Here is a 24,074-nt window from a genome sequence, read left to right as displayed (position 1 = left end):
CTTCTCAGAGCAGAGCAAAACAACACATGTGTTGTTTTGCTCTGCTCTTGAACCAGGAAGCACTAAGGATATGTGGAGAACTTCAAAATAAGAGCTTTCCCCCCTAAATAGCACTACTATTGCTCCTAGTCTTACTCATTCTACAACTACAATATAATAACAACAATACTACTAATAATACTTTATATTAGTAGTGTTCAGTTTTTTATAATCCAAGTAGAAGATATTAATTTTATTCTCACTTTGTAATTCAGCAAACTTTGTTTGACCAAGTTGATTAACGGATTTATTCCATGACAACCCAGAGTTCAGATCAGGAAGCAGAAGCAGAGTTGTAGTCTTACACCCTACTCTGCACTTCCATTCGAGCAGTTACCCACCCTTAATTCTATAGAGAGAGTGTCTGTCCCACGGCCACTTCAATTAATTAAATAAGTAACCAGAAGAGGAGTCATACAACCTCATACAGGTTAACACCACTATTTCAGCAGTGCAACAAAACAGTCCTTGATGCAATTAGGAAGTAATTTGTCATTTTCACCAGTGCTGTCTCTGTGCTGTGGTGTTTTCTAAATCCTGACTGAAACTCCTCAAATAAACTTTTATGATGTAGAAAGTCACACAACTGATTTACGATTACTTTCTCAAGGATCTTAGAGATGAAGGGAAGGTTAGAGATCAGCCTGTAGCCAACACCTCTGGATTAAGAGTGGGCTTCTTCAGGAGAGGTTTAATTACAGCTACTTTGAAGGAATGTGGTACATGGCCTGTTAGCAAAGACACATTAACAATATCCAGCAGAGAGGTGCCAATTAAAGGCAACACGTCTTTAAGCAGCCTCGTCAGGATGGGGTCCAAGAGACAGGTCGACGGTTTAGAAGTAGAAACCGTTGAAAACAATTGGTCAAGGTTGATGGGAGAAAAGCCATTCAAATATACACCAGGGCATACAGCCGTTTCCAAGGCCACTCCACTTGAGGACAGATCGGCAGTGGTTGAGGGCAAATTAAAATCTTTTCATTCAAGAAGTTCATGAAGTCATTACTACTGACTCTGTTTATAGGAACCCACGGCTCCACAGAGCTACTACTACTACTACTACTACTACTACTACTACTACTACTCTACTACTGAGGTCTATAGGAACCCACTGCTCCACAGGGCTACTACTACTACTACTACTACTACTACTACTACTGAGGTCTATAGGAACCCACTGCTCCACAGAGCTACTACTACTACTACTACTCTACTACTGAGGTCTATAGGAACCCACTGCTCCACAGAGCTACTACTACTACTACTACTACTCTACTACTGAGGTCTATAGGAATACACAGCTCCACAGAGCTGTGGCTCTCTGTCAGCCTGGCTACAGTGCTAAAGAGAACCCTGGGGTTGTTCTTATTGTTCTCTATTACTGATGAGTAATAGGTTGCTCTGGCATTACAGAGGGCCTTTTATATGTTTTAAGACCATCTCGCCAAACTAAGCGTGATTCTTCCAAATTGATGGAAAGCCATATGCTTTCAAGCTTTTGTGATGTTTGCTTTAGTTTGCGGGTCTGAGGGTTAACGAGGGAGCAAACCTCCTTTGCCTCGCCGTCTTCTTCTTCAGAGGGGCTATCGAGTCTAGTGTCATTCTCAGTGAGCCAATATGATCAATCTGGGACGGACTAAAGTTAGCCACATTAAGACGTGGTATTGAATCAAATGCAGAAGGAATCGCTTCTTTAAATTTTGCTACAGCACTGTCAGTTAGACATCTGGTGTAGAAACCTTTGACTAGCGGTGTACACTCCGGGAGTATAAACTCAAAAGTTATGAGGTAATGGTCTGACAGAAGAGGGTTCTGTGGGAAGATCTCTAAATGCTCAATGTCAATGCCACATGCAAGAACAAGGTCGAGGGTGTGGCCAAAGAGTGAGTGGGTGTCTGTACTCTCTGACAGAAGCCAATCAAGTCCAACAATGAGATAAATGCAGCACTAAGGTAATCATTATCTACATGAATATTAAAATCTCCTACAATAATACAACAGGAAACAAATGGCAATTGATCATGTACCCACTAGATGGCAGTATTACATCAATCTCTATCTGTGTGGCAGCACAGGCACTTCCCATGTGTTTGAAAACAACCTGCCTGCCCTTTCGCTGCTTCTTTTGTGAGGGATGGACGACCCCACCCCGCAAGTTCTTTTTCTTTTAACTGTAGCATATCAGTAAAATCAGCAGACAACAGCAAGACTGAGTAAGACATTTTGTTCCTCACCTTTTTGGCTGTTAATATACATCTTGGGACCCTTTAAAGTGAGGAAATATGTGCAGGTCTTAGGAGAGTTCATATAAAGTTTCATTAGAGGTTTTTTTTACAGTTCTGAAGAGGTAAACAGGAATGTCTTGGATTAGCCTCTATTCTCAGGTTGAGAACATTCTGTTGAACAGGCCTTAATCACGGAAGACATTTCGACATAGAAAAAGCACAAATGTCAGTGATAACACTAACGATGGCTCGGTTTTATTCAGGTGCCCAGTGAGCAAGCATGCACAATACAGGAACCTCAATGGAATTCATCCATCATTAAGATATTTATTTACACCTGTGTTGTTCCTACTGTGACAGGTCCAAAGGTCTTCTGTGAAAAAAAGCCTATTTTACATCACCTTATAACACAGTTTGTTTTGAAACAACTTATTTATTTTGTGTTAAAATAATAAAAATAATAAAATATTGTAGGATTTAAGATACATTTTAATAGGGATTTACTAAATGTATTTGGGCAGTTGTCTTTTTGATTTTCATGTGGTAAACAGTGTGGAAACACACATTATTTAGTAAGTTAGGATAGTTAAAGTCTCATATTTTATATTAAGCTTTCTTTTTATATTTTCAGACAATTATTATATTTTTAGCTGTATCCTCTTCCTGTTTGATTTGAGTTGGGTTAAATTAGTAGTTAATGTAAATATGGGTACATTAAGATTTGAACAAATCTTAAACTAAACAAAAGATATTTGTTGAGCAAACATGCTGCTTTTCATTCAGCTGCATGCATTTGCACCCAAAATCTGTTAACACTTTTTTACATTACATGTCATTTAGCTGACGCTTTTATCCAAAGCGACTTACAATAAGTGCATTAAACCATGAGTCCAAACTCAGAACAACAAGAATCAAGCAAGTACAATTTCTTCAATAAAGTTAAACCACAAAGTGCTATCAGTAAGAGCCATTTAAGTGCTACCAAAGTGTTAAACTACAAAGTGCTATCAGTAAGAGCCATTTAAGTGCTACTAAAGTGTTAAACTACAAAGTGCTATCAGTAAGAGACATTTAAGTGCTACCAAAGTGCTACCACGGCGCTACCTTCCCTATTCAAGGTATAGTCGAAAAAGATGTGTTTTTAGTTTGTGACGGAAGATGTAGAGACTTTCTGCTGTCCTGATGTCAATGGGGAGCTCGTTCCACCAATGAGGAGCCAGCACAGCAAACAGTCGTGACTTTGTTGAGTGTTTAGCTTGAAGTGACGGATCTACAAGCCGATTGGCAGAAGCCGAGCGGCGTGAACGAGCTGGAGTGTACGGTTTGACCATGTCCTGGATGTAGACCGGACCCGATCTGTTCACAGCACGGTACGCAAGTACCAATGTTTTGAAGCGGATGCGGGCGGCCACCGGTAACCAGTGAAGGTCGCGGAGGAGCGGAGTAGTGTGGGTAAATTTCGGGAGGTTGAAAACCAGTCGAGCTGCTGCATTCTGGATGAGCTGTAGAGGTTGAATGACATTAGCAGGTAGACCTGCCAAGAGGGAGTTGTAATAGTCTAGCCGTGAGATGACCAGAGCCTGGACCAGAACCTGTGCCGCCTTCTGAGTGAGAAGAGGTCGTCTTCTCCTGATGTTGTACAGCATGTACCTACAGGAGCGTGTTATTGCGGTAATGTTGGCAGTCAGGGAGAGTTGACTGTCGAGTGTCACACCGAGGTTCCTGGCAGTCGGAGTCCGAGCCAACACTGAGTTGTTGAAGTTAATAGTCAAGTTGTGGGTGGGAGAGCCTTTTCCTGGAAGGAGGAGAAGTTCAGTCTTATCCGGGTTAATTTTCAGGTGTGTGCGGACATCCACTGAGAGATGTCAGTCAGACAGGCAGAGATTCGTGCTGCTACCTGTGTTTCAGATTGGGGAAACGAGAGGATCAATTGAGTGTCGTCAGCATAGCTGTGGTAGGTGAAGCCATGCGAGCGAATGACAGAGCCGAGAGAGTTGGTGTACAGAGAGAAGAGAAGAGGACCAAGGACTGGGCCCTGAGGGACCCCAGTAGTCAGAGGACAAGGCTCAGACATAGATCCTCTCCAGGTTACCCGGTAAGTGCGGTCGGTGAGGTAGGATGAGAAAAGTGAGAGTGCGGTGCCTGAGATACCCAGGTCCTGGAGGGAGGAAATAAGGATCTGGTGGTTCACTGTGTCAAAGGCAGTGGAAAGGTCTAGAAGGATAAGGACAGAAGAGAGAGAGGCTGCTCTAGCAGTGTAAAGCTGCTCAGAGACAGCAAGGAGGGCAGTCTCTGTTGAGTGGCCTGCCTTGAATCCAGACTGGTGGGGGTCTAGAAGGTTGTTACTGTGGAGATAGGTGGAGACTTGGTTAAAGATAGCTCGCTCTAGAGTTTTGGAAAGGAAGGGGAGGAGAGAGACAGGTCTGTAGTTGTTGACTTCAGACGGGTCGAGAGTGGGTTTCTTCAGGAGAGGGTTGACTCTTGCCTTCTTCAGAGAGTTAGGGAAACAGCCGGTTGAGAGGGAGGTGTTAATAAGATGGGTGAGAAAGGGAAGAAGGTCAGGAGCAATAGACTGGAGAATGTGAGACGGGATGGGGTCAAGGGGGCAGGTGGTTGGGCGGGCAGAGGTTACCAAGGTAAGAACTTGATTGGGAGACAGGGGGATAAAAGAGGAAAACGAGGGGGAAGAAGATGAAGTTACTGGAGGTGTAGTTCTAGAAGATGGATTAGTAAATGAGGAGTGTATGTCGTCTATCTTTTTTGTAAAGTAGTCAACAAAGTGGCTTGGTAGAAGGGTGGAGGGAGGGGGGGACCAGGGGGGTCAATGAGGTTGGAAAAAATAGAGAAGAGCTTTTTGGGGTTAGACAAAGAGGATTCGATTCTGGATTGGTAGAACAGACTTTTGGCTGCAGAGATAGAGGCAGAGAAGGAGGAGAGAAGAGATTGATAGGCGAGCAGGTCGCCGGCGTGTTTGGATTTTCGCCATTTCCTTTTCGATGCTTTCATAGTGGCTCTCTTGGCGCGCACTGGTTCGGACAACCACGGAGCCGGAGAGGACTTGCGGACCTTTCGAGTCATAAGAGGACAGAGAGAATCAAGAGAGGAAGACAGAGTAGAGAGGAGAGTGTCCGTTGCAAAGTTAGGCTGCATGAGTGAGATGGAGTCAGTTGAAGGGAGGGCTGACAGAACAGACGAGGCCAGAGAGGAGGGTGAAAGGGTGCGGGTGTTGCGACGGACAGGTGCAGAGTCCGTTGTGGGAGGGTTGTCAGTTCCAAAGAGTGGGAGAGAGTAAGAGATGAAGAAGTGGTCAGAGACATGAAGTGGAGTTACAGTGAGGTTAGATGTAGAGCAGTTTCTGGTGAAAATATAGTCAAGGTGGTTGCCAGCTTTGTGAGTAGGAGGGGATGGACTGAGCGAGAGAGCAAAGGAAGACAGTAAGAGTAGCAGGTCCGGTGACTTCTCTGTCTGGATGTTAAAGTCACCCAGAAGGATGAGCGGGGGGGGGCGTTTTCTGCGAAGTTTGATAGGAGGACGTCTAGTTCTTCCAAGAAGTCTCCCAAGGAGCCAGGTGGACGGTAGAGAACAACAATGGTTAGTTGAACCGGATGAGTAACCGTCACTGCATGAAATTCAAAAGACAGTGGGGTAAATGGATGCGGGTAGAGAGCAAACCTTTTGCCTATTTCTGTATGACCTGACTGGTGCTCAGTTAAGATTTCACTCAAATGATTTTTAAATACAAGCAGATGAGAGACTAGGTCCCCTATTGAGGTTTTAAAATGCAGCTGCTCCCTAGATTTGTCAAAAGTTGGCAATGAGGAGTTAGCGATGATGTGATTGGCCATCGGGGAATGTCATGTGTGCTAAGCAGTGTCAAATTAGCAGCGTATACCTGCTTTTCACTGTTATGTAATCTTCCCACCTGAATTTAAAGTATCTCCTCCTCTTCTCCTCCTCTCTTCCCTGAAGCTCCTCATCTGATGCCTTTTTGCACCTCCTTCACACCTGTGTCTGTTGCTCCTCCTCGCCTCCTGTCATCTCCCACTTCTTGCTCTACCTGTTGTAACAGCCAGAATTGTCGTATTATGCCATCTCCCATCCCCTTCTCTTTGTCTCTCCTTCATGCATCTTCTTTCTTTTGTCTATACTGGCCAGGAGTCATATGGCTGCAGTTCGATCCGACAGCAGGTGGCCTTTCAGCAAAGTGCTGACTCCCGTGATAGACACAACAGTTATATACTTGCTTCCTCTCACAGCATTTTGAATATTGTTGACAATGCTCTTCTTTGATTAAAGGAAGTATTATCCGTGTCACATCTGGAGGTCAAAGGGCAAGTTTTTATGTCTCCATGCCAGCTATAGTCGTAGCATCATGTTGTGGGGTTATCCCTCTATTCGTCTGTCCCTTCTCTTGAACGCCATATCTCAAGAACGCCTGGAGGACAATTCTTCAAAGCTGTGTTCCAAATTACTATTTTACTATACTTTTTTTCTTTCCACTTTTAGTACATACTGCAGCTGCTTTTACAAAGTACGTACTGTTGCATGCAGTATTCAATTGGGACATAATACCTCCTCCAAACATGGCACCTTATGTTTTTCTTGCTCATATATCTGCTGCGCAAAGGATTGTGGGTCAGAATAGCTTGAAAAGAATGCTGGCTTGCATACTGCAAAATGCAACCGGATAAAGTAGGGGTTCCTAGTATTTTTGGCATACTGCCTTTTACATACTTTGTACTGGGACACACTAAATACGTTTCTGGTCTACAAAATAATATGGTAGTATGTGTGTTGGAACACACAGCAAATTTGTCTCAGGAATGCAATCATGTTTGGCCATAACTCAGGGATCCCTAAGCTAATTATGAAAATGTTGCACAAATGTCTGGTAAGATATAATGATGAAGTGAGGACATTTTGGACAGACATGGATGCAAACTGCAACATGACCAGTTGGTGGATACATACAACCATGAGGCATTATTTTAAGCACAATGCATCACACAATTTATCAAGTTCAAAGCACTTTACATTATCACTCAGCACGGCATAACTTATTGTTTTGCATGTCATGTCGGTGGACAGTGGAGGACTTATACCTGTGGTGTCACAGCTGTCATGTTAGAGAACAGAGAAGACTTGCTGATGTGAGTCCACGGCCTCATCCTGACTCAGGTTATTGGCACCACATCGCTCTTTGAAGTCAAGGTGTAGTTGTTTTTCACTCTGCCTCCTCTGAGTTGATAAAAAATAAAATTCCAAAACAATGCACGTGTTGGATTTATAAATGGTGTTCGTGCTTTGGTGTCATATCAGTTTTTTGTATTATCGGGCAGAGGTAAATTGCAATGAAACAAGACAAGAACATTCTCTATATATGACTCTTTTCAACTGTAACTCCAGAGACAGTGATCTGTAAGGAGCCAGAATGGATGTACATGCTGCTAATACCTACCAATAATGAGGTAATGTAATTGTTCAGTAAATGGCCTTGGTTTGGGTGCTTGCATTTAACAATTTTAATGTACTCACTTGGTTGGGCTTTTCTTTTGAATGCAGATGTTGCAATCCAGTCCAGTCCTGTGTCTTTTACAAACTGTTATTAACCTTTTAAGCCCCAAGCTATTTTCTAGGTTTCTGCTCGAAATATCATACCCAAACTAAAAAGAGTATAGCTCTGCAACCACAAAGGTTATTTGAATAATGTTGGTGTTATAATAAAGGCAACACATGTGGGCTTCTGTTCAGATGTGTACATATTAGTATATATGTTACTGGTTAAGAGTAAATAAAGATGAAAGACAGCAAAAGTTGAATTTCCAGGTTCGCCTAGAAAAAAGGATGATTATCTCTTGGAAGGACGCACAGAAACAGCAGAGCACATCAGAGATCATAACACAATATGGGACCAGTCTCTCTGCAAAGTTTGACTTTGAAAAAGTAAAGCAGAACAAAGTTAGAGAGGTTTTTGTACAGATAAATTAGGCAATTTGAATTGTCTCATGTACCAAACCATATATTTAACTTGTATATTACTTATTGCTTTTTGCTATCTTATTCTGATAGCACCGAGCTACGGGTTGCTAGTTCCAGAAACGTGCTGAGTGGGCTGACTCCTGACAAAATGATGATTATGATATTTTCATAATTCTTTCAGTTGGTGTTAGAGTTGTGTGGAAATGGCTTACTGATTATTATAGCCCAAGTTCTCTTGTTTAATTTGATGTATAACATCAATATATTTGCTCATGTTTATTGTAAGGTTTTACACAGTCTAACTATAATGTGTAAATCGGCAAATCCAATTGGGCGCCGTGGGGCTTAAAAGGAAGGTTTGACCTCGTACAAAAATTGACTAACACTTTTTGTCGACTAATTGATTAGTTGATGTAAAGGACAGTTCTGTAATACTGAGTTTCTTAACAAAGAATCACACAAAAGCACCTCTTATACATTGTTCTGTTTACCAGAGATGTGCTCCTAAGTCAATCAGCATGAACAATAACAATAAATAACTAGTCTACTAAAAGAATCGATTAGTCGACTAATCAACTAAGAGGGGGCAGTCATAGTCATCCATAGCTGGCACTTCTCTATGCATTTATTTTCATATTTTCAGACCCTGGTACCACTAGTGGGAGAGGTGATATTTCACTTAAGTACAAGTAACAATACAAGAGTTTAAAATTGTACATGAGTACTATCAGCGACTCAGAGGTTTATTCTCTGGGGATGTTACTGGACAAGTTCAGAAGGGTTCCCCTCCTGCAGGTGCTATTGTCTTGCAGATGTACAACAGAGAATTCAAACCTGTGTCTAGCTGTTCTGAAGAAGCTCAACACGCAGCTCTCATTATGTCCTGGTTGAGAACAAATTCACCTGATGGGTAATCCAGTCAGCCTGAGCATAAGTCTGCTGCTCATGACGCACTGGTCGACTAGAGCCGTCCTTGTTTGCTGACTGCTAGGACGTTCAGCTGCTCATCTCTGGTGTCCAGTCACATTATGCTTTATCTTTTGATATAGGGGATACCTTCAGTATACAGTAAACATCTATAACCACTCCTCTAGTGGATCATAATAGCACATATTGCTCAGTAATTTTGCAGAGCAAGTACAAACTTGAAAAAGAGAACTGTAACAGAAACAGTAAGAAAGTAATTATGATGCAGTCTTCTTTTGAACTTCTGAATGTGTAACTTCTGAGATCTTTTCTCAATAAGACCCTCGGCCAAGGCATGACTGCCAGAGAGCTTAGCTTTCCTCCAAACTTTGGCCTCACTCCTCAGTAGCACCAGCTACTTAACCTTGTCTCTAAAGCCACGGTTACCTAATCACAGAGCCTGTGTCGAGCCATGGGCTGGCTGATTTAGAAGGTGGCTCTCGAGTTCAAAGCCTCTTGGTGTTTGAGCTGTGGCAGACCAGACCTTACTGGTGCGTATGTACGAATGTGCGTGTTTGTGCGTGTGTGTATATATATATATATATATATATATATATATATATATATATGTGTGTGTGTGTGTGTGTGTGTGTGTACATGTATATGGATGAGTGCAGAGTTGGGGATTGCTTTGCAGTCAGATCAATGTTATGCAAACCTATTAGTCAGAGTTTGCAGTGCTAGCTCCACAGTACTCAGGGACTCTTCCTCAGGGTCAAACTCACTGATGAGCCCTCTCTTCTGCTAAGAGTGAATAACAAGAGAGAGTAGGGAGAGTATAATGTATGGAGAGAAAGAAAGTATAGCCAACAATACATAGAAATATGGAAGCTGTATACAATTGTATGTGCGGTAATAGTTAGTATATTGCCAAAATAAAAAACAGTTTCACTGTTCAATATTAGGCTACAATTTAATATAATGACGCACGCAAACTTTACTACACTGCCAATCTTTAATTCTACATAACCACTATTACTTATGTTGTTATTATAACATATATAATATAATATAATAATTGAATAATACTTCTGCGTGAACGTTTTAAACGCTAATCGCCGTTCAGGTGCCGGGTTCTCGTTGCCAGGACAACGCGGCCTCCCATTGGCCGCCGCATCACGTGACACGCGCTGTTGACGTCATCAGAGAGCCCGCTGGGCGAAGCGGAGTCTGAGCCGCAGAACGAGCCCGGTGGAGTTTAGACAGAGCAGCCCGGAAACTACAGCTCCTGAGTGGCTTCTGCAACCTATTGCCCCCCTTGTCCCGGAATCTCTGTCCCGTTCGCTCCGCTGACGCGAGGTAATGGACGAATAGAGACTTTTAACAGGCCCTTCACAGGAACTTAAAAGCGAGGTAAATTGTCGCTCGTGTTGTGTCCGTCCCCCCTTCGCAGTTTGTCCTCTTCCTGTTACTTTTTCCCCCCTTTCTTTTATTTGTTTTGCTTACAGCTCAGTGGAGATGAGTTTACAGGTCGAAGCTGTTAGTTTACAGCTCCTACTAACACTTGTATTCTTCTGTATAATATAACGGGAGTAATAGTTGTTACACTTTGCAGAGCAGCAGCATTATAAGATGCAAGCAGCGGATAACGCTTTACCCAGATTTATACTCGAATGAGGATGCTTCCTTTATCCTAAATGAACCCTTGTTGTCTCCATACAATATATATTCAATTATGGATTGGGTGAGGAGGGCAAGAAGTGAAAAAGGAGTCCTCCTGCAACCACACAGGGCTGAGTGAGGAAGGGTATCTCATTTCAGTGAATACACACAGTCAGTCAGTGGATTGAAGTAGGAGAGAGGAGGTAGCATTATTGGACACTTGGTCCAAGGATAAAGTGGTGCTTTATCTTGACAAGTGAGTTAAATTGTTTGTTTAACTGTGCATGAATGCCTTTGGCAGATGTCCTCTCATTATAAGGTCAGTGAACAGTAAGAGAGTGAATTTGAATGAGCGTACAGTCTTGAGCGCTTCAGAGCATTTTACCTACATGTTCCACAATAGTTCTCATGAATCCAGAAACAAAGGACTTGAAAGTAAAGTAACCGTCAAAGAAGATCAATGATGAAATGAAGAATAGTTGACTGATTTTGATTAATTGTGTAGCTATTAAGGTAGGTTATTCAGCTAGACTGTAAGACATTTGCAGGTTCCAACTTCCTAAATGTGAGGATTGTTTTTGTGATTTTTATTGTTTTTAGTTCAAAAATACTGCAACAATACTTTATATAGGAAAATAGGGACCAAATAAGACGCGTCTTTAATTTAGCCTAAGCCCAGGGCGAGGTATTTAGAATGATCGTACTAAAACAGAACACCAGTTAAAAGATACGTTAAGTTTTACAATAAAAAAATGTTTTTAACTAAAGGATAACAACAATATTTGTTACATTATTTTCTGTCATTCTTCGGAGCCAAAGAAGAGTCTTCAAACTGCTAGTTTGCTATTTAACAGTCTCTTATCCAAAGATACATTCAATATAAGATAAGTAGTGCTGAAGCAATTGATCACCAAATAGGTTTGATTGTAGACCAATTCTTCTTTGTTTCATATATTAGGTAGAAATGTCAAACATTCATGTGTTCTCCAATGTGAGAATCTTTATTTTAGGCTGAATAGACTAAATAATTAAACCAAAAAACAATTTACAAATGAATCAATAATGAAAATAGTCATTAGGTACAACCCTACATTGAATTAATTTATCAGTGGATCATACTGGGTTTAGGTTTCCATGAGACAGTCAAGCAGCTAAAGTAAGAGTAGGGTCTGAAAACAAGATCGCTGCCTTTTGAAAGTTTCTTGTAGAATTAAGAGGCTATGTGTCAATTTACATTTTTATTTTTTTGGTGGCTTGTAGTAAATTAATGCCACTGGTTTGGTTTTGATGTGGCATGTAAACCGGAACCTGTCGTGGCTGAATTTCCTCTTGCAAGGCGTTCACAAAGAAAACTGACTCTGAAATGACAACAAGTTTTAGCACCTTGGCTTGCGAGTGTTAAATATGTTTTTAGTAATTGAAGCAAAGTGAAATATTCCTGTCCAGCTCTTCTTCTTACCTCAACATGGCAAGGAAGTTTAAAGTCAAGATAATAGCCCCCTTGGTGTCCGAAGCAAAACCCTTCAAACATTTCAAGATGCTGAACTCTTACAAACATACACTAAATTTGAACATATGTTCTATTTTTGTGTGCGTGGGTTTGTTTTGGGGCTAGACTGACCACACTGGGAGCTTTCTCTGTAGTTATGCTTGTCTGGGCAGAAGTCGGTGCACATTTGAATTGAGTTCAGCCTTTTTTGTTGTTGTTGTTGAAAAAGCAGATGGGCAGAGTGATTGGGAGTAAGCGAGGATGAGTGGAGGATTAAATTGAAGGAGGAAGGAGCAAGAGAGAGCTTCAAAATGCTGAAACAAAGACAGATTCTGGCCTGTCACACAGATAGTGTTTTGGATAGAAAGCCACATTTCACACATGCTGTGCAGCAGATATCGCTGGCAGAGAGGGGTGGGAGTTGTTTAGTCATTGGACAGATTGACATTTCCATTTCTGTAGCCTTTGTCTTTACAACAGGCTGTTTCAGAGAGAGGCACATTTAGATGTGCAAAGTAAACGGCACTCTCCTGGTGTGTGTGTGTGTGTGTGTGTGTGCGTGCGCGCGTCCCCAAATCCAATCCTGAGTCTGTTGCAGCTCTGCCAGCCTTCTTGCAGATTCTGTCCATGACACTTTAAAAAAAAATTGTTATCTTTTTCTCATTTGCTCCCTCATAATGGCTTCTCTGTCATGATTGTGGCGTCTTGACGCACGAAGCTCTCTGGCGGACAATAGGAGCTCATGTGTGCTGCATTACGATGAAGTTGCTGCCTGGTTTCTCAAAGGATGGATGGGATTTAGAGAAGTTGAGAAACGGTTTCAGGAATTATCAAGTAAATAAACAATTTTCAAAATGTGCTGTAATTCACGTGAATCACATTTGAAGTCTTCTGGAGAATAATAAATTAAATATCCAGGGAAACCAAACTCCATTGTACCAATATTTAAGTCGTATTGACTGACCGTTGTGTTGGAGAATTTAACAAAAATCACATTCCATTGATGACCATTGAAATAACAGACGGAGGATATTAAGGAAGTGTAAGAGTAAGTTGTGGCTGTTTTTTTTAAAAGTTTGTTTTAAGCCTGATTTGACGTTCAGCCTCAGATTGTCTTACATTTGCAGTAGTAGTAGTGAGGACATTGGCTGCAACTAGTGATTGTTTTCATTATAGACCAATCTGATGATTATCTCTTCAAGTAATTGTTTAGTCCTATTCTGAAGTTCAAGAGCGTATTGTAATTAATGTTGTTCCACTATCGGTCCCAAAACCCAAAGATATTAAATGTACTATCATTTAGGACAAAAAAGCAGCACACGCTCACATTAGAGAAGCTGAAAGCAGAGGAAGTTGATTGACAAGATAAATCAAATCTTAAAATAGTTAATTTGCATCAGTCAATTTCAGCTCTAAACAGGATGATGTTTATGTTACAAGACCGTTGGCATCAAAATCATCTTACTTTCACTTTTAGTAGTTGCAGTCTTTTACTCGTATCTCTCTTTCTAAATCTCTGGTACTTTTTGTCTCCGTGGCACCAGCTCTGCTGAAGATGTTAGTTTCTTCAGACTCTGATAGAGATTGGACCAACAGGAGATCAGCCCTGATCTTGCACTAAATAACACAGGAGATAGAGTTGCCGGCAGATATTCAAGGAGACACTAAAGCATGCTACACTGAACAGCTACTTGTAACGTGAGTGCATTTGCGCCCAACGCTATGCTGAGCTGCAGCAGTGTTTGATGGTATGAAATGTGCTGCTGATCAGACACGGGTTGCAAATTGCCTGCAGCAAGACGACGGCCAAAGAGAGAGATGTGTATGGTTGTGTTGAGATGGCATCATAAACCAGTTGTTGGACTCTGTTATTCAAACACTCACCACTAAGCTCTGGCATAAACAGAAGATGCCAAACAGATTTCTCACTTAAATAGCAGAGAAGAAAGAGAGTTGTTGTAATATTGCCGTCCTCAAAATCCTGTGCCAACTGCGTCAGGGTTTGTACGGGTTGTACTACAGCCATGAAGCAAGTGCCTCCATTAGCAATGTCCGATGGGCAGTACATGTTGTTTGATGTACTCAAGGTACGATCGCGCGTGCGCGTGCGCGTGTGCGTGTGTGTGTGTGTGTGTTGTACTCACTAAGGTACGATCGCGTGTGTGTGTGGTTGGTCTGACTGGAGCTGCTCTTTTTTACCTCCTGGGTGAATATCAGATAGTGGTTCTTGCAGGTCAGATAATTGCTTGCCTGTTAGGTAGAGAATGACTGGGCTCAGCACTGTAGCCTGATCGCAAACGGATCATATTGCATTATGAATGTATCATTCATAAACTCGCCATCTGTCATCGGGTCTCTTTCAGTCACTCTGGCTCTCTGTTGGCCTCCCCCTAGCTTCTTTTCTGCTGTCTCTGGTCTGGGATTATCTGTGGGACATTTAGGTTAAGATTTACCCGAAGGATATAAATGGAGACTTCTGCTTGTTACGTAAGTACAAGATGTTCTAGGATGAATGTCGTGTCGAGGGCCTCTGACTTGAGCAGCGAGATGAATGAGCCAACCGTTCAGCTGCTGTAGTACAAAAGCTTGAGCTGCACCTAAATAGTTCATAGATTCACATTGAAAAGTCGTTAACTCACAACTAATAAATATTTCCACAGTTTTGAAGTTGGAACAAGTTAATTTATTTTGGGGCTATTTTTATAATAAAAGAATTCCTCAAGGATTAATTAATTATCAATGTACTTTCTAGCAGTTGTCAGATGCATGTATTGACTCATAATTCCAGCTCAATTTAAACATTTTAATCAGGAAACATTTCTAACTAATATTTTCTATTTAGGCAAACACTGATTCCTTGAGCCATTTGGTTTTGTTTATGATTGATAAAATGGTTAAAGCATGTTCATATTCCCCAATCTAAGGTGTCAAACAAGTTCTGTATTGGTATTGTGGCTCGGATATGCTTTTGTATTCAGTTGCAAAAATATTCAAGCTGAAATGATTAGTTGAAACATATATGTTTTTCCAACTCAAATCTGAGTATTTGCTGTATCTTAGTTTAGTTAATATCTTTGGACTGTTGGTTGGACAAAACAAGACCTTTTGAACCCCGAATTCTATTTCATCAAAAATGAAAGCAAGATGGTTCTTTTGATGAATATGATGCAGCATCGTTGGAGTTAAAAGTCCTGCAGGTTGATCTTGTCCTCTGCTAAATGTCCCAAACTCTGAACAACATGTTTGTCCTGTCGGTGTTATTAGAAACTGAAAGCGGCAGTTTCTCCCGATGTTAAACAAGGGCCTGGTGTTCGCTCCCTCGCCGTTACCTCATGGTTGAGACTTGGCTCAGCCACGTGACCTGTCCACTTGTCAAAGCCTCTTTTATTTAACAATGCCATCAAAGGTCTGCCAGCAGCAGCAGGTAAGACTCTTAACGGTTAACTGTAGGCAGTGATCTGAGAGACAGAAATAGCTGAGTTCTTAGGGATGACTAGTTGAGATGTTCAGTGAGCTCTCATCACAAGATTTCTTCTTTTTAGATACAGACACCTTCAGCGAGATAAAGAGCAATGGGGTGCAGTGTTGGCACACAACAACTTCCATTTCTACCCTTACTTTCTGATGGAGCAATACCTGCATGTCTGTGGACAGTGGCAGGAAATGAAAACCCACAGGGAGTGACATGCAAACTTCGCATAGAAACTACACCCACTCGTGGAGTCTGGAAAAAGAGCCAAACATTTTCAAAAACAAGTAAAATAGTCTGCTAGTAGTAATGACGGAGCACGCAGCGTGAGATAAAGACACGTTCATAACACACAATAGAGCAGTAAGTAATTAGAATCATTATCAATTGATAATGTTCCCGAAAAATAGGAATTATAATACATAATTGTACAGCCAGTAAGAGCAACAGTAGTTAACATTCCCTCCCTCATGTCGAGTAATGGGGAGAGAAACAGTTCTGTTTGTATGAATAGTGAAAGGAGTCTCTATGATTCGAGCTACAGCTAAAAGCAAATAATTAAACAAGCTGTCGGCCTGCACAGAAAGTGTAATTACATGCTATTGTGAATCAAAGATGACATGTAAGGTAATGTTTGTGTGTGTGTGTGTGTGTGTGTGTTTTTTGGACAACTTGCTGATATAAACAAGAGGAAATGTATGCTCAGTAATCATTACACAGCAGCCTTAATGTAGCTTTCCTTATGTAATCTTCAAGTAACCTGGTTTCAAATTGGTATTGGTGTGCTTTAGAGCTTCTATCATGGTCATATTGGCAAGTGTGTGATGCCTTCTTTAAGTTTTACAATCTGACAAAAACAGGAAAACGTACACTTGAATTTACACCCTGAAAATTCATTTTTCAAATGATGATTATTCTGTAATGGATAATGCTCTTCTTCACGTCTTCCTTCCTTCCTGACTTCTGTGCAAGTTGAAATAGCCGTCCATTTATTGTATGGCTGCACCCACACCCACCTGAGAAGAGGTCTCATGAGGGAGAATGATCGAAAACACCTGTGGTGGTGCACCATGAGCTTGTTCATGGTCCTTTAAACGCAGATGTTGGGAATATTTCAATGGTAGATGTATTTGGGCTGCAGCTAACGATCGCTTTCAGTATAGTTTTAATCTGTGAATTATATTTTAATCGTTTGGTCTTTAAAACATCACAAAACAGTGAAAGATTTATTGTTTACTATAATGAAAGATAAAGAAAAGCAATTGAGAAACTGGGAAAATCAAATGTTTCGTGCATTTGCTTGAAAAATGACGATTTAATAGAACAATCAAAAATAGTTAGTGTTTTAGCTGACACTTCTGGGTTTAATCTTGGAAACAGTCCCCATGTTGCTCCTCTCAGGTGTAGACTGTTTGTTTGTTTCTAATTTAAAGGCAGACACACTTCCAGTCTGAGTTTCAGCAGTTCACATTGAACCGCCGCTGTGTAGCTGCTGATGTGTTTTGTTCCATGAGTGTTAATCTCCTTTTCACGCTGCTCCAGCATTAACATTGGCATTGAAGTGAACTCATTAGAGATGGCTGCCACATTGCTAGAGCCCATTGTTTACTCTCAGTTAATTAAAGGATTATTGCGTCTGTTTATGGAGCATGCAAGTGTGAAATAATTGGAAAAGACGGCCGAATCCTTGAATTAGCAGTTAACACAACTACTGCCTTTTATTCCTAAATTAATTTGTGTGGAACAGTGTTTCTAAGATCCTCTATTTCCTCTTGAGTTTGTCACTGAAGCAGCACATTTTCATTATTGCTAAGTTATTTGTTATTGGAGTTTAAGAGCATATTCCCACTGAGGCACCCACTTGGAAAGTAAACATAATAGCAGCTCTTTTTTAGACTTTTGGGAGCTTAAAAAAGTTTAAGTTTGCATAGAGTGATATTAGTTAGACAGCAACATTTGGTGGCATTATGGCTTTTAGGGTATGATCCGTTAGTAAGTTCTTACACGCTAATTAATTTATTTCATTTATCCCTTTTTATATTTTAGATCTGGAGTCTTTTAACAATGTAAGAGAACTTACGAACATTAACTGCAAACAGAGGTGACCGATCTTTATTTCCTTTCCGGGAACAAACTACCTGTACAGTAATTTGCTTTGGCCTGACCTGGCATTGCTGATGTTATCCGTCATTATCCTCGGCTAAGCTTAGAACAGCTTCCCTCTCCGCTTTAGCCTGGAGAGCTCAGCTAGCGGTCTGACCGGGGGAAATGCTAAGCACATTAGCTGCAGGGCTGCGTCTTCTCTTGAGTGTTGAGGCTCTCTGATGAAAATCACACTCCTCTGAATTAGTCGCTGCAGAAAATGAAGAGAAACGTCACCAAGTTGGATCAGCTACGCGGCTAATGTGCATGTTCACGATGCACTTAAAAAGCATAAAACTAGTCCAATTGTCGTTACGGTTAACTCCATATATATTTGTCTGCAGGTTATATTTCGAAAGCCACATCAAACCGCACAGACGCACACTCAACTTAATCTCCCTGCTTTCCTATCATCTAGTCATGTCAGGATTCTTTTGTGAAAGTTTATTTGCATTTTTGACTCAAACGGCAATAAAAGATAAGTGCAGTGAAGATGAAATACTCCAAACTGTCAATTAAATTACCTCCTTAAAAACGACTAAATTAAAGCAAAAATCACAACTTTGATAAGTGACGGTGAAGCTAATATATAGAGATGAGAAGAAAACGCATAAACAAAAAAAATGTACAATCTACAGTTTGTATCAAATACTGTAGGTGCTTTAACGTATCTTCCACATTTACATTTACCCTTTTTAGTCGGGTTAATAGTCACTTTGACATACCCAAACTCCCAATAGGATTTCCCACAGGAAATGATTTAGCAGCATTTCATATTGTAAGTAATTTAGTTGGTAGATGATGGCCAACCTCGAAACAGGCGGATATTTCCATCAAAAACTGGTAGTGAACAAAAACAGAGCTGCAAAGACAATGATTATAAGTGATAAAATGTCAGCGTTAGTTTGTTCCACTGCCACCAAGTGGACAAAAAGTCAGTTATTGCAGTTTTTAAAATTTTATTTTTGGTGATTCTTTTATTTTGTATTGGTTGTGTATGCTACTTGCCTCCCCCTTCTGTATAAAAAAAACCTCAAGGTCATTTCAGATTATTTCTTACATAATTTACTAACATCGTTCTTCTGTCTCCCTTTCTCTTTCTTCTTCATTGTCGGCAGTCTAAATAGCCGCTGCCCTCTCATCACCCACAGCCTGAACAGGAACAGCGACCATGGGCAAACAAAACAGCAAGCTCCGTCCTGACGTCATGCAGGACCTGATGGAGAACACAGACTTTACCGAGCATGAGATCATGGAGTGGTACAAGGGCTTCTTGCGGGACTGCCCCAGCGGCGCGCTCTCCATGGACGAGTTCAAGAAGATCTACGCCAACTTCTTCCCTTACGGAGACGCCTCCAAGTTCGCCGAGCATGTCTTCCGCACCTTTGACGCCAACGGAGATGGGACTATCGACTTCAGGGAGTTCATCATCGCCCTGAGTGTGACGTCTCGTGGTCGGCTGGACCAGAAGCTGAAGTGGGCGTTCAGTATGTACGATCTGGATGGGAATGGATACATTAGCAAGGCGGAGATGCTGGAGATTGTATCGGTGGGTTTACTGTTGTGGTCGAGACTGATGTCTGTTTTGGGTCCTTCTGTTTGGATCTCCCTCCATCCTTTGTTCTCTCAACTTTGTGCTAAGCTTCATGTAGCCCTCAGTCTTCCAGTGGCCGTTGCCTGCCGTCATGGTTACGCCATGTTCCGTGGTCCTAAAACTACTTCTGCAGTGAAGCAACATGTTGCTCAGCCATCCACACAACAGCTGCTGCATCATATATCTGTCTGCTTCTATGTTCTGCACCATTTGACTGCCCACTGAAGGAAAGCCAGCCGCGATGTAATTTTAGAAACCAGCCGTTCCTCTCTGGCCCTCAGACATCTCTAAATAAGACCTGACTGTGGTGTATTTCTAGAAGGGAGCGGTCCTCCTATGATCCTCATATTGACTCGGTACTACATCCAGCAGCCTTGCAATTCTAGGAAGAGCAGTCCCCCCAATTGTTTTCTCAGCAGCTCCAGTGTTGCTTTACAACAAATAGTCTCACACAGGCTCCTCTTCTCTTTGGATAAATGGTTCACACACACACACACACACACACACACACACACACACACACACACACACACACACACACACACACACACACACACACACACACACACACACACACACATATATGCACACACACGCACACACACACACACACAATCCCTCACACATGTCGTTACGTCACACATCACGTTGCTGAAGTGAGCAGCCAAAGAATGTGTTATCCCATTCTCCAATATCAGTAAGAAGAAAAAAAAAAAATATATATATATATATATATATATATATATATATATATATATATATATTTATTTATTTATTTTTTTCCTTTTTCTATATACTATATATCTGCACTTTTCAACAATCCATCTTATGAAACCTCGCAGTTTTGCTTCTTGCTGGAATAACTGATCTGACTCTTTATGGTTGTGTTTAACATTGGACGTTTTGGACTGATTTATGCATTACACCCACCTTTTTAAATATTCACACTTTAATGAAAGCAAAACGGCCGTTTTTACAGTCAGACATTACGCTTCTTTATTGTGTTTATAATGTCTTCCTCTCTGTTCCCTCTATATTCAGGCTATTTATAAGATGGTGTCCTCAGTGATGAAGATGCCCGAGGATGAGTCCACACCTGAGAAACGCACAGACAAGATATTCAGACAGATGGACACGAATCGAGATGGTAAGCCTTCGTCAGACAGCAGCTTCTTTAACGCTGTTATTCAAACGTTGTACTTTGGAATTTACTACTACTATTTCCTAATACTATTCTATAAACACAGTGATCCATCACAGATTATTCTGTTTGCTATTTTTGGTTCACAGTTTTCCATCAGCTGTAGTTGGATAATAAATCCAGTGCTGACATAAAATAGCCCGATAAGAGCCTTGAACCTGCCTAGCTTTCATCACAGAGCCCACCTTTCATTATATTCACCTTTCTTCTTGTCTCTGTGGATAAAGTTACATTAATCATCATAACTCTTTTACTTGACTTTAATCACAGAGCTTTGACTTAATAATAATATGAATAGGAAGGGCTGCGCGGTGGTGTAGTGGCTAGCACTGTCGCCTCACAGCAAGAGGGCCGCGGGTTCAATTCCCGGTCGGAGCGGTCCTTCTGTGTGGAGTTTGCATGTTCTCCCCGTGGCAGCGTGGGTTCTCTCCGGGCTCTCCGGCTTCCTCCCACAGTCCAAAGACATGCTGCAGGTTAATTGCTCTCTAAATTGCCCATAGGTGTGAATGTGAGAGTGAATGGTTGTATGTCCCTACACGTGCCCTCGATGGACTGGCGGCCTGTCCAGGGTGTCCCCTGCCTTCGCCCTATGTCAGCTGGGATAGGCTCCAGCGCCCCGCGACCCTAATGAGGATAAGCGGTATTGAAAATGGATGGATGGATGGATGAATAGGAACCAAGTTTTAACCTAGTTGTGATTAACTGAAATTATATTTTGTTTTGTTCGTCTACTGAATTCATTATCAATCATACTACACACAGGAGAATATGACGTCTTGGAATATAGCCTAACTTTAACTTCAACAAAAAAAAAAAGTGAAAAATCTGTCAACACTGTAAAACAATGGTCAAATTCTGTAAACATACTATAGCAGTCCAAATTGAAGCCTGTTAAATCAGGAAATTAACTAAGAAAATGCTATATTGTTCAAAATATAATTTAAAAAAAGCCCTGATTCAAATAACCTTGATAATGTGTCACATCACTGTGGGAAAGATATCTGCTCTTTGTTTTCATAATGAATAAACAGGACAATTCTCTTCCTCCTCTTTCTCTTTCTCTCTCTCCTTTTCCTAGGCAAACTGTCCCTTGAGGAGTTTGTTGAGGGAGCGAAGAACGACCCCTCCATCGTCCGGCTGCTTCAGTGTGATCCCAGCGGTGCTGGGCTGTAGAAAACTGGACCTTTTCCCATTTGAAGTTTTATCAGTCTAACACTTTTTCAAAATCTCTCCCAGCTGACTCACCTGAGATCGTTGACATTTGAGCACTTGAGCTGTAGAGGCACATGAAGATACACACACACACACACACACACACACACACACACACACACACACCTAGTCAACATGTACCTGTACATGCAAATAAGCCTGCTACATGCACGTCCTGTACATGTGCCCCTCTGCCGGGTCAGAAGCTGCAGACAACAAAGATCTCATACAAATATAACTCAATGGACTAAAATCCCATCAAAGACTTTGTTACACACTGAATCAAATGTGTTATCTTTGTTCGAGAAGACGGCCAGCGAGGACGATCCAACATTGAGCCGAACCCAAGTCTGCTGTTTTTTTCCGAGTCTTTTTTGAAAGCGTAATTCTCTTATTTAAAGGCAATGACGCCAATTTAGTTCTCTTTTAACTGACTCGGGTTGTTGAGTGATGATGGACTGATTCTCACAAAGTATTGCAATCTAACTCCATGTGAACACTGAATGAAATGAAGTAGTGAGTCTTTCATGAAGACAGGCGATCAGATTTTTAGAATTCTAGAAAGGATGAAAGCTTTTTTTGGAGGAATGTTACAACAGATAAGAACTATCTTTTCTTTTAAAAGTTCATTTTGATGCCAATTTTCTCAAACACACACACACACACACTATAGATGAATACATACATTTGACATGCATATAAATTGAGCTGTGATTCTCTCTCTCTCTCTCTCTCTCTCTCTCTCTCAACTATGGCTCAACAAGCGTGTAAGCAAAAAAAATGAATATATAGTATGTTACTTGTTTATTCTTTTACTATGTGATCACATTGTGGCAATTTTCTAAAGAAGAAATTCCCTTAAATATTGGTGTATAAATTATTCTGATGGGATGATGAACATTTTATTTGACCATGATATGAAAGAAAGTTGTACAGTATATTCACTCATATTATTCTAGAGATGTTAAAAAGGAGAGGACCACACATATTGCTATGCATTCACCTTTTGAATATCCACAACAGTAGTAATGAGAAGCCTCTTATTAATCCTCACAGCTACAGTTAATCTATGTAGCGTCTTATTTCCCTTTTTAAAAGAAAAGAAAAAACGTCTACAGATCTCAGTTTGATCTCAAGCCGCCCCTCTACTGAAATCATATTTCCCAGTCATTGAGTTGTTCCTGCATAAACGGTGTGTAATCGGTCTCTGAATGGTGTACTGGTCGTTAAAGTGCATCAGCTGCATCTGCAAATCTCACGTTTTGTGTAATTGTGACTTTACATTTCTTGAATGTGCACCAACGTTGAAATGTGAATATAATTGTAGACGATTCGAGCACTGCTGTGATGATGGAGATTACAGATATATTAACAAACCACTAACGGAACAGCAGCATATTTTTGTACGATTTACTGATGGCTCTTTCGTGCCTCCATTCTGCTTCATGTTGGCATGCCTCTACCTGTGAGTTGCAGTAGTCTTCACAGGCGGATGAATGATGACTTTGGGGGGAAAACAAATGGTTGTGATGAATTCTCTGCACAATTTAAGTCGGTGATCAGGTACGTCAGTCCCACATTACACTTCAATAGCATCTTGTGGTCAAGTGCCAAATATAGATGAATTAAATAAAAGAAATACAGTATTGTATCCATTTATACTGTTCAGTTGTTATCTGTTGTTACCTATTTTGTAGATTTTGTATTGCATTTGTGTTGTGTAGGATGTCCATTTTGTTCAAATAAATGGGGAAATGGCTTATAAGTATTTAGACATGGTGTACAGTGTAATAAAGACAATCGGCCATGACAACCGCGTGACTGAAGCGACCACTTTGCTAAGTTGCATTAAAACACACAAAATGAAGACATTACTACCTCTCGATTTGTTAAAACGTGTCAGTCAGCATTAAAACTTCAACTCTCTTTTTCATCATCTTCATTGTTTCAATATAAATATTTACCATCAGTTGCAATTGTGTATATTATCGGCCGATTGGTCAGCCTCGTAGAGGCTCACTCAAGTCATGCTTTAATAAAAAATGACAATCTATGTTCAAACCTTTATTCATTTTTCAATACAGCCAAGCACATGAGGCCAAGTGCGATCTGTCACCCGACAAATGAACAGTATTATTAAATCATTGCCATCTTAT

At 40.9% G+C, this 24,074-nt stretch overlaps 1 protein-coding gene across 2 annotated transcripts; it reads left to right on the top strand.

The window, feature by feature from the left end:
* The first annotated feature begins 10,358 nt into the window (after positions 1–10,358).
* ncaldb (neurocalcin delta b) lies at positions 10,359–22,717 on the top strand. 2 transcript variants are annotated; one of them, XM_034545788.1, is made up of 4 exons: positions 10,359–10,508; positions 19,030–19,460; positions 20,547–20,652; positions 21,785–22,717. In XM_034545788.1, exons 2-4 carry the CDS (start codon positions 19,083–19,085, stop codon positions 21,877–21,879), a joined length of 579 nt encoding a protein of 192 aa, XP_034401679.1. In that variant the 5' UTR covers positions 10,359–10,508; positions 19,030–19,082; the 3' UTR covers positions 21,880–22,717. The 2 variants fall into 2 exon arrangements, with proteins under 2 accessions (XP_034401679.1, XP_034401678.1); XM_034545787.1 differs by having other exon boundaries at positions 10,359–10,562.
* Positions 22,718–24,074: the final 1,357 nt, after the last annotated feature.

This window comes from Cyclopterus lumpus, chromosome 11 (genome assembly GCF_009769545.1).
Source record: "Cyclopterus lumpus isolate fCycLum1 chromosome 11, fCycLum1.pri, whole genome shotgun sequence".
Taxonomy (NCBI): domain Eukaryota; kingdom Metazoa; phylum Chordata; class Actinopteri; order Perciformes; family Cyclopteridae; genus Cyclopterus; species Cyclopterus lumpus.
Note: the sequence above shows the minus strand (reverse complement) of the source record. Positions and strands in the feature narration are given on the sequence as shown.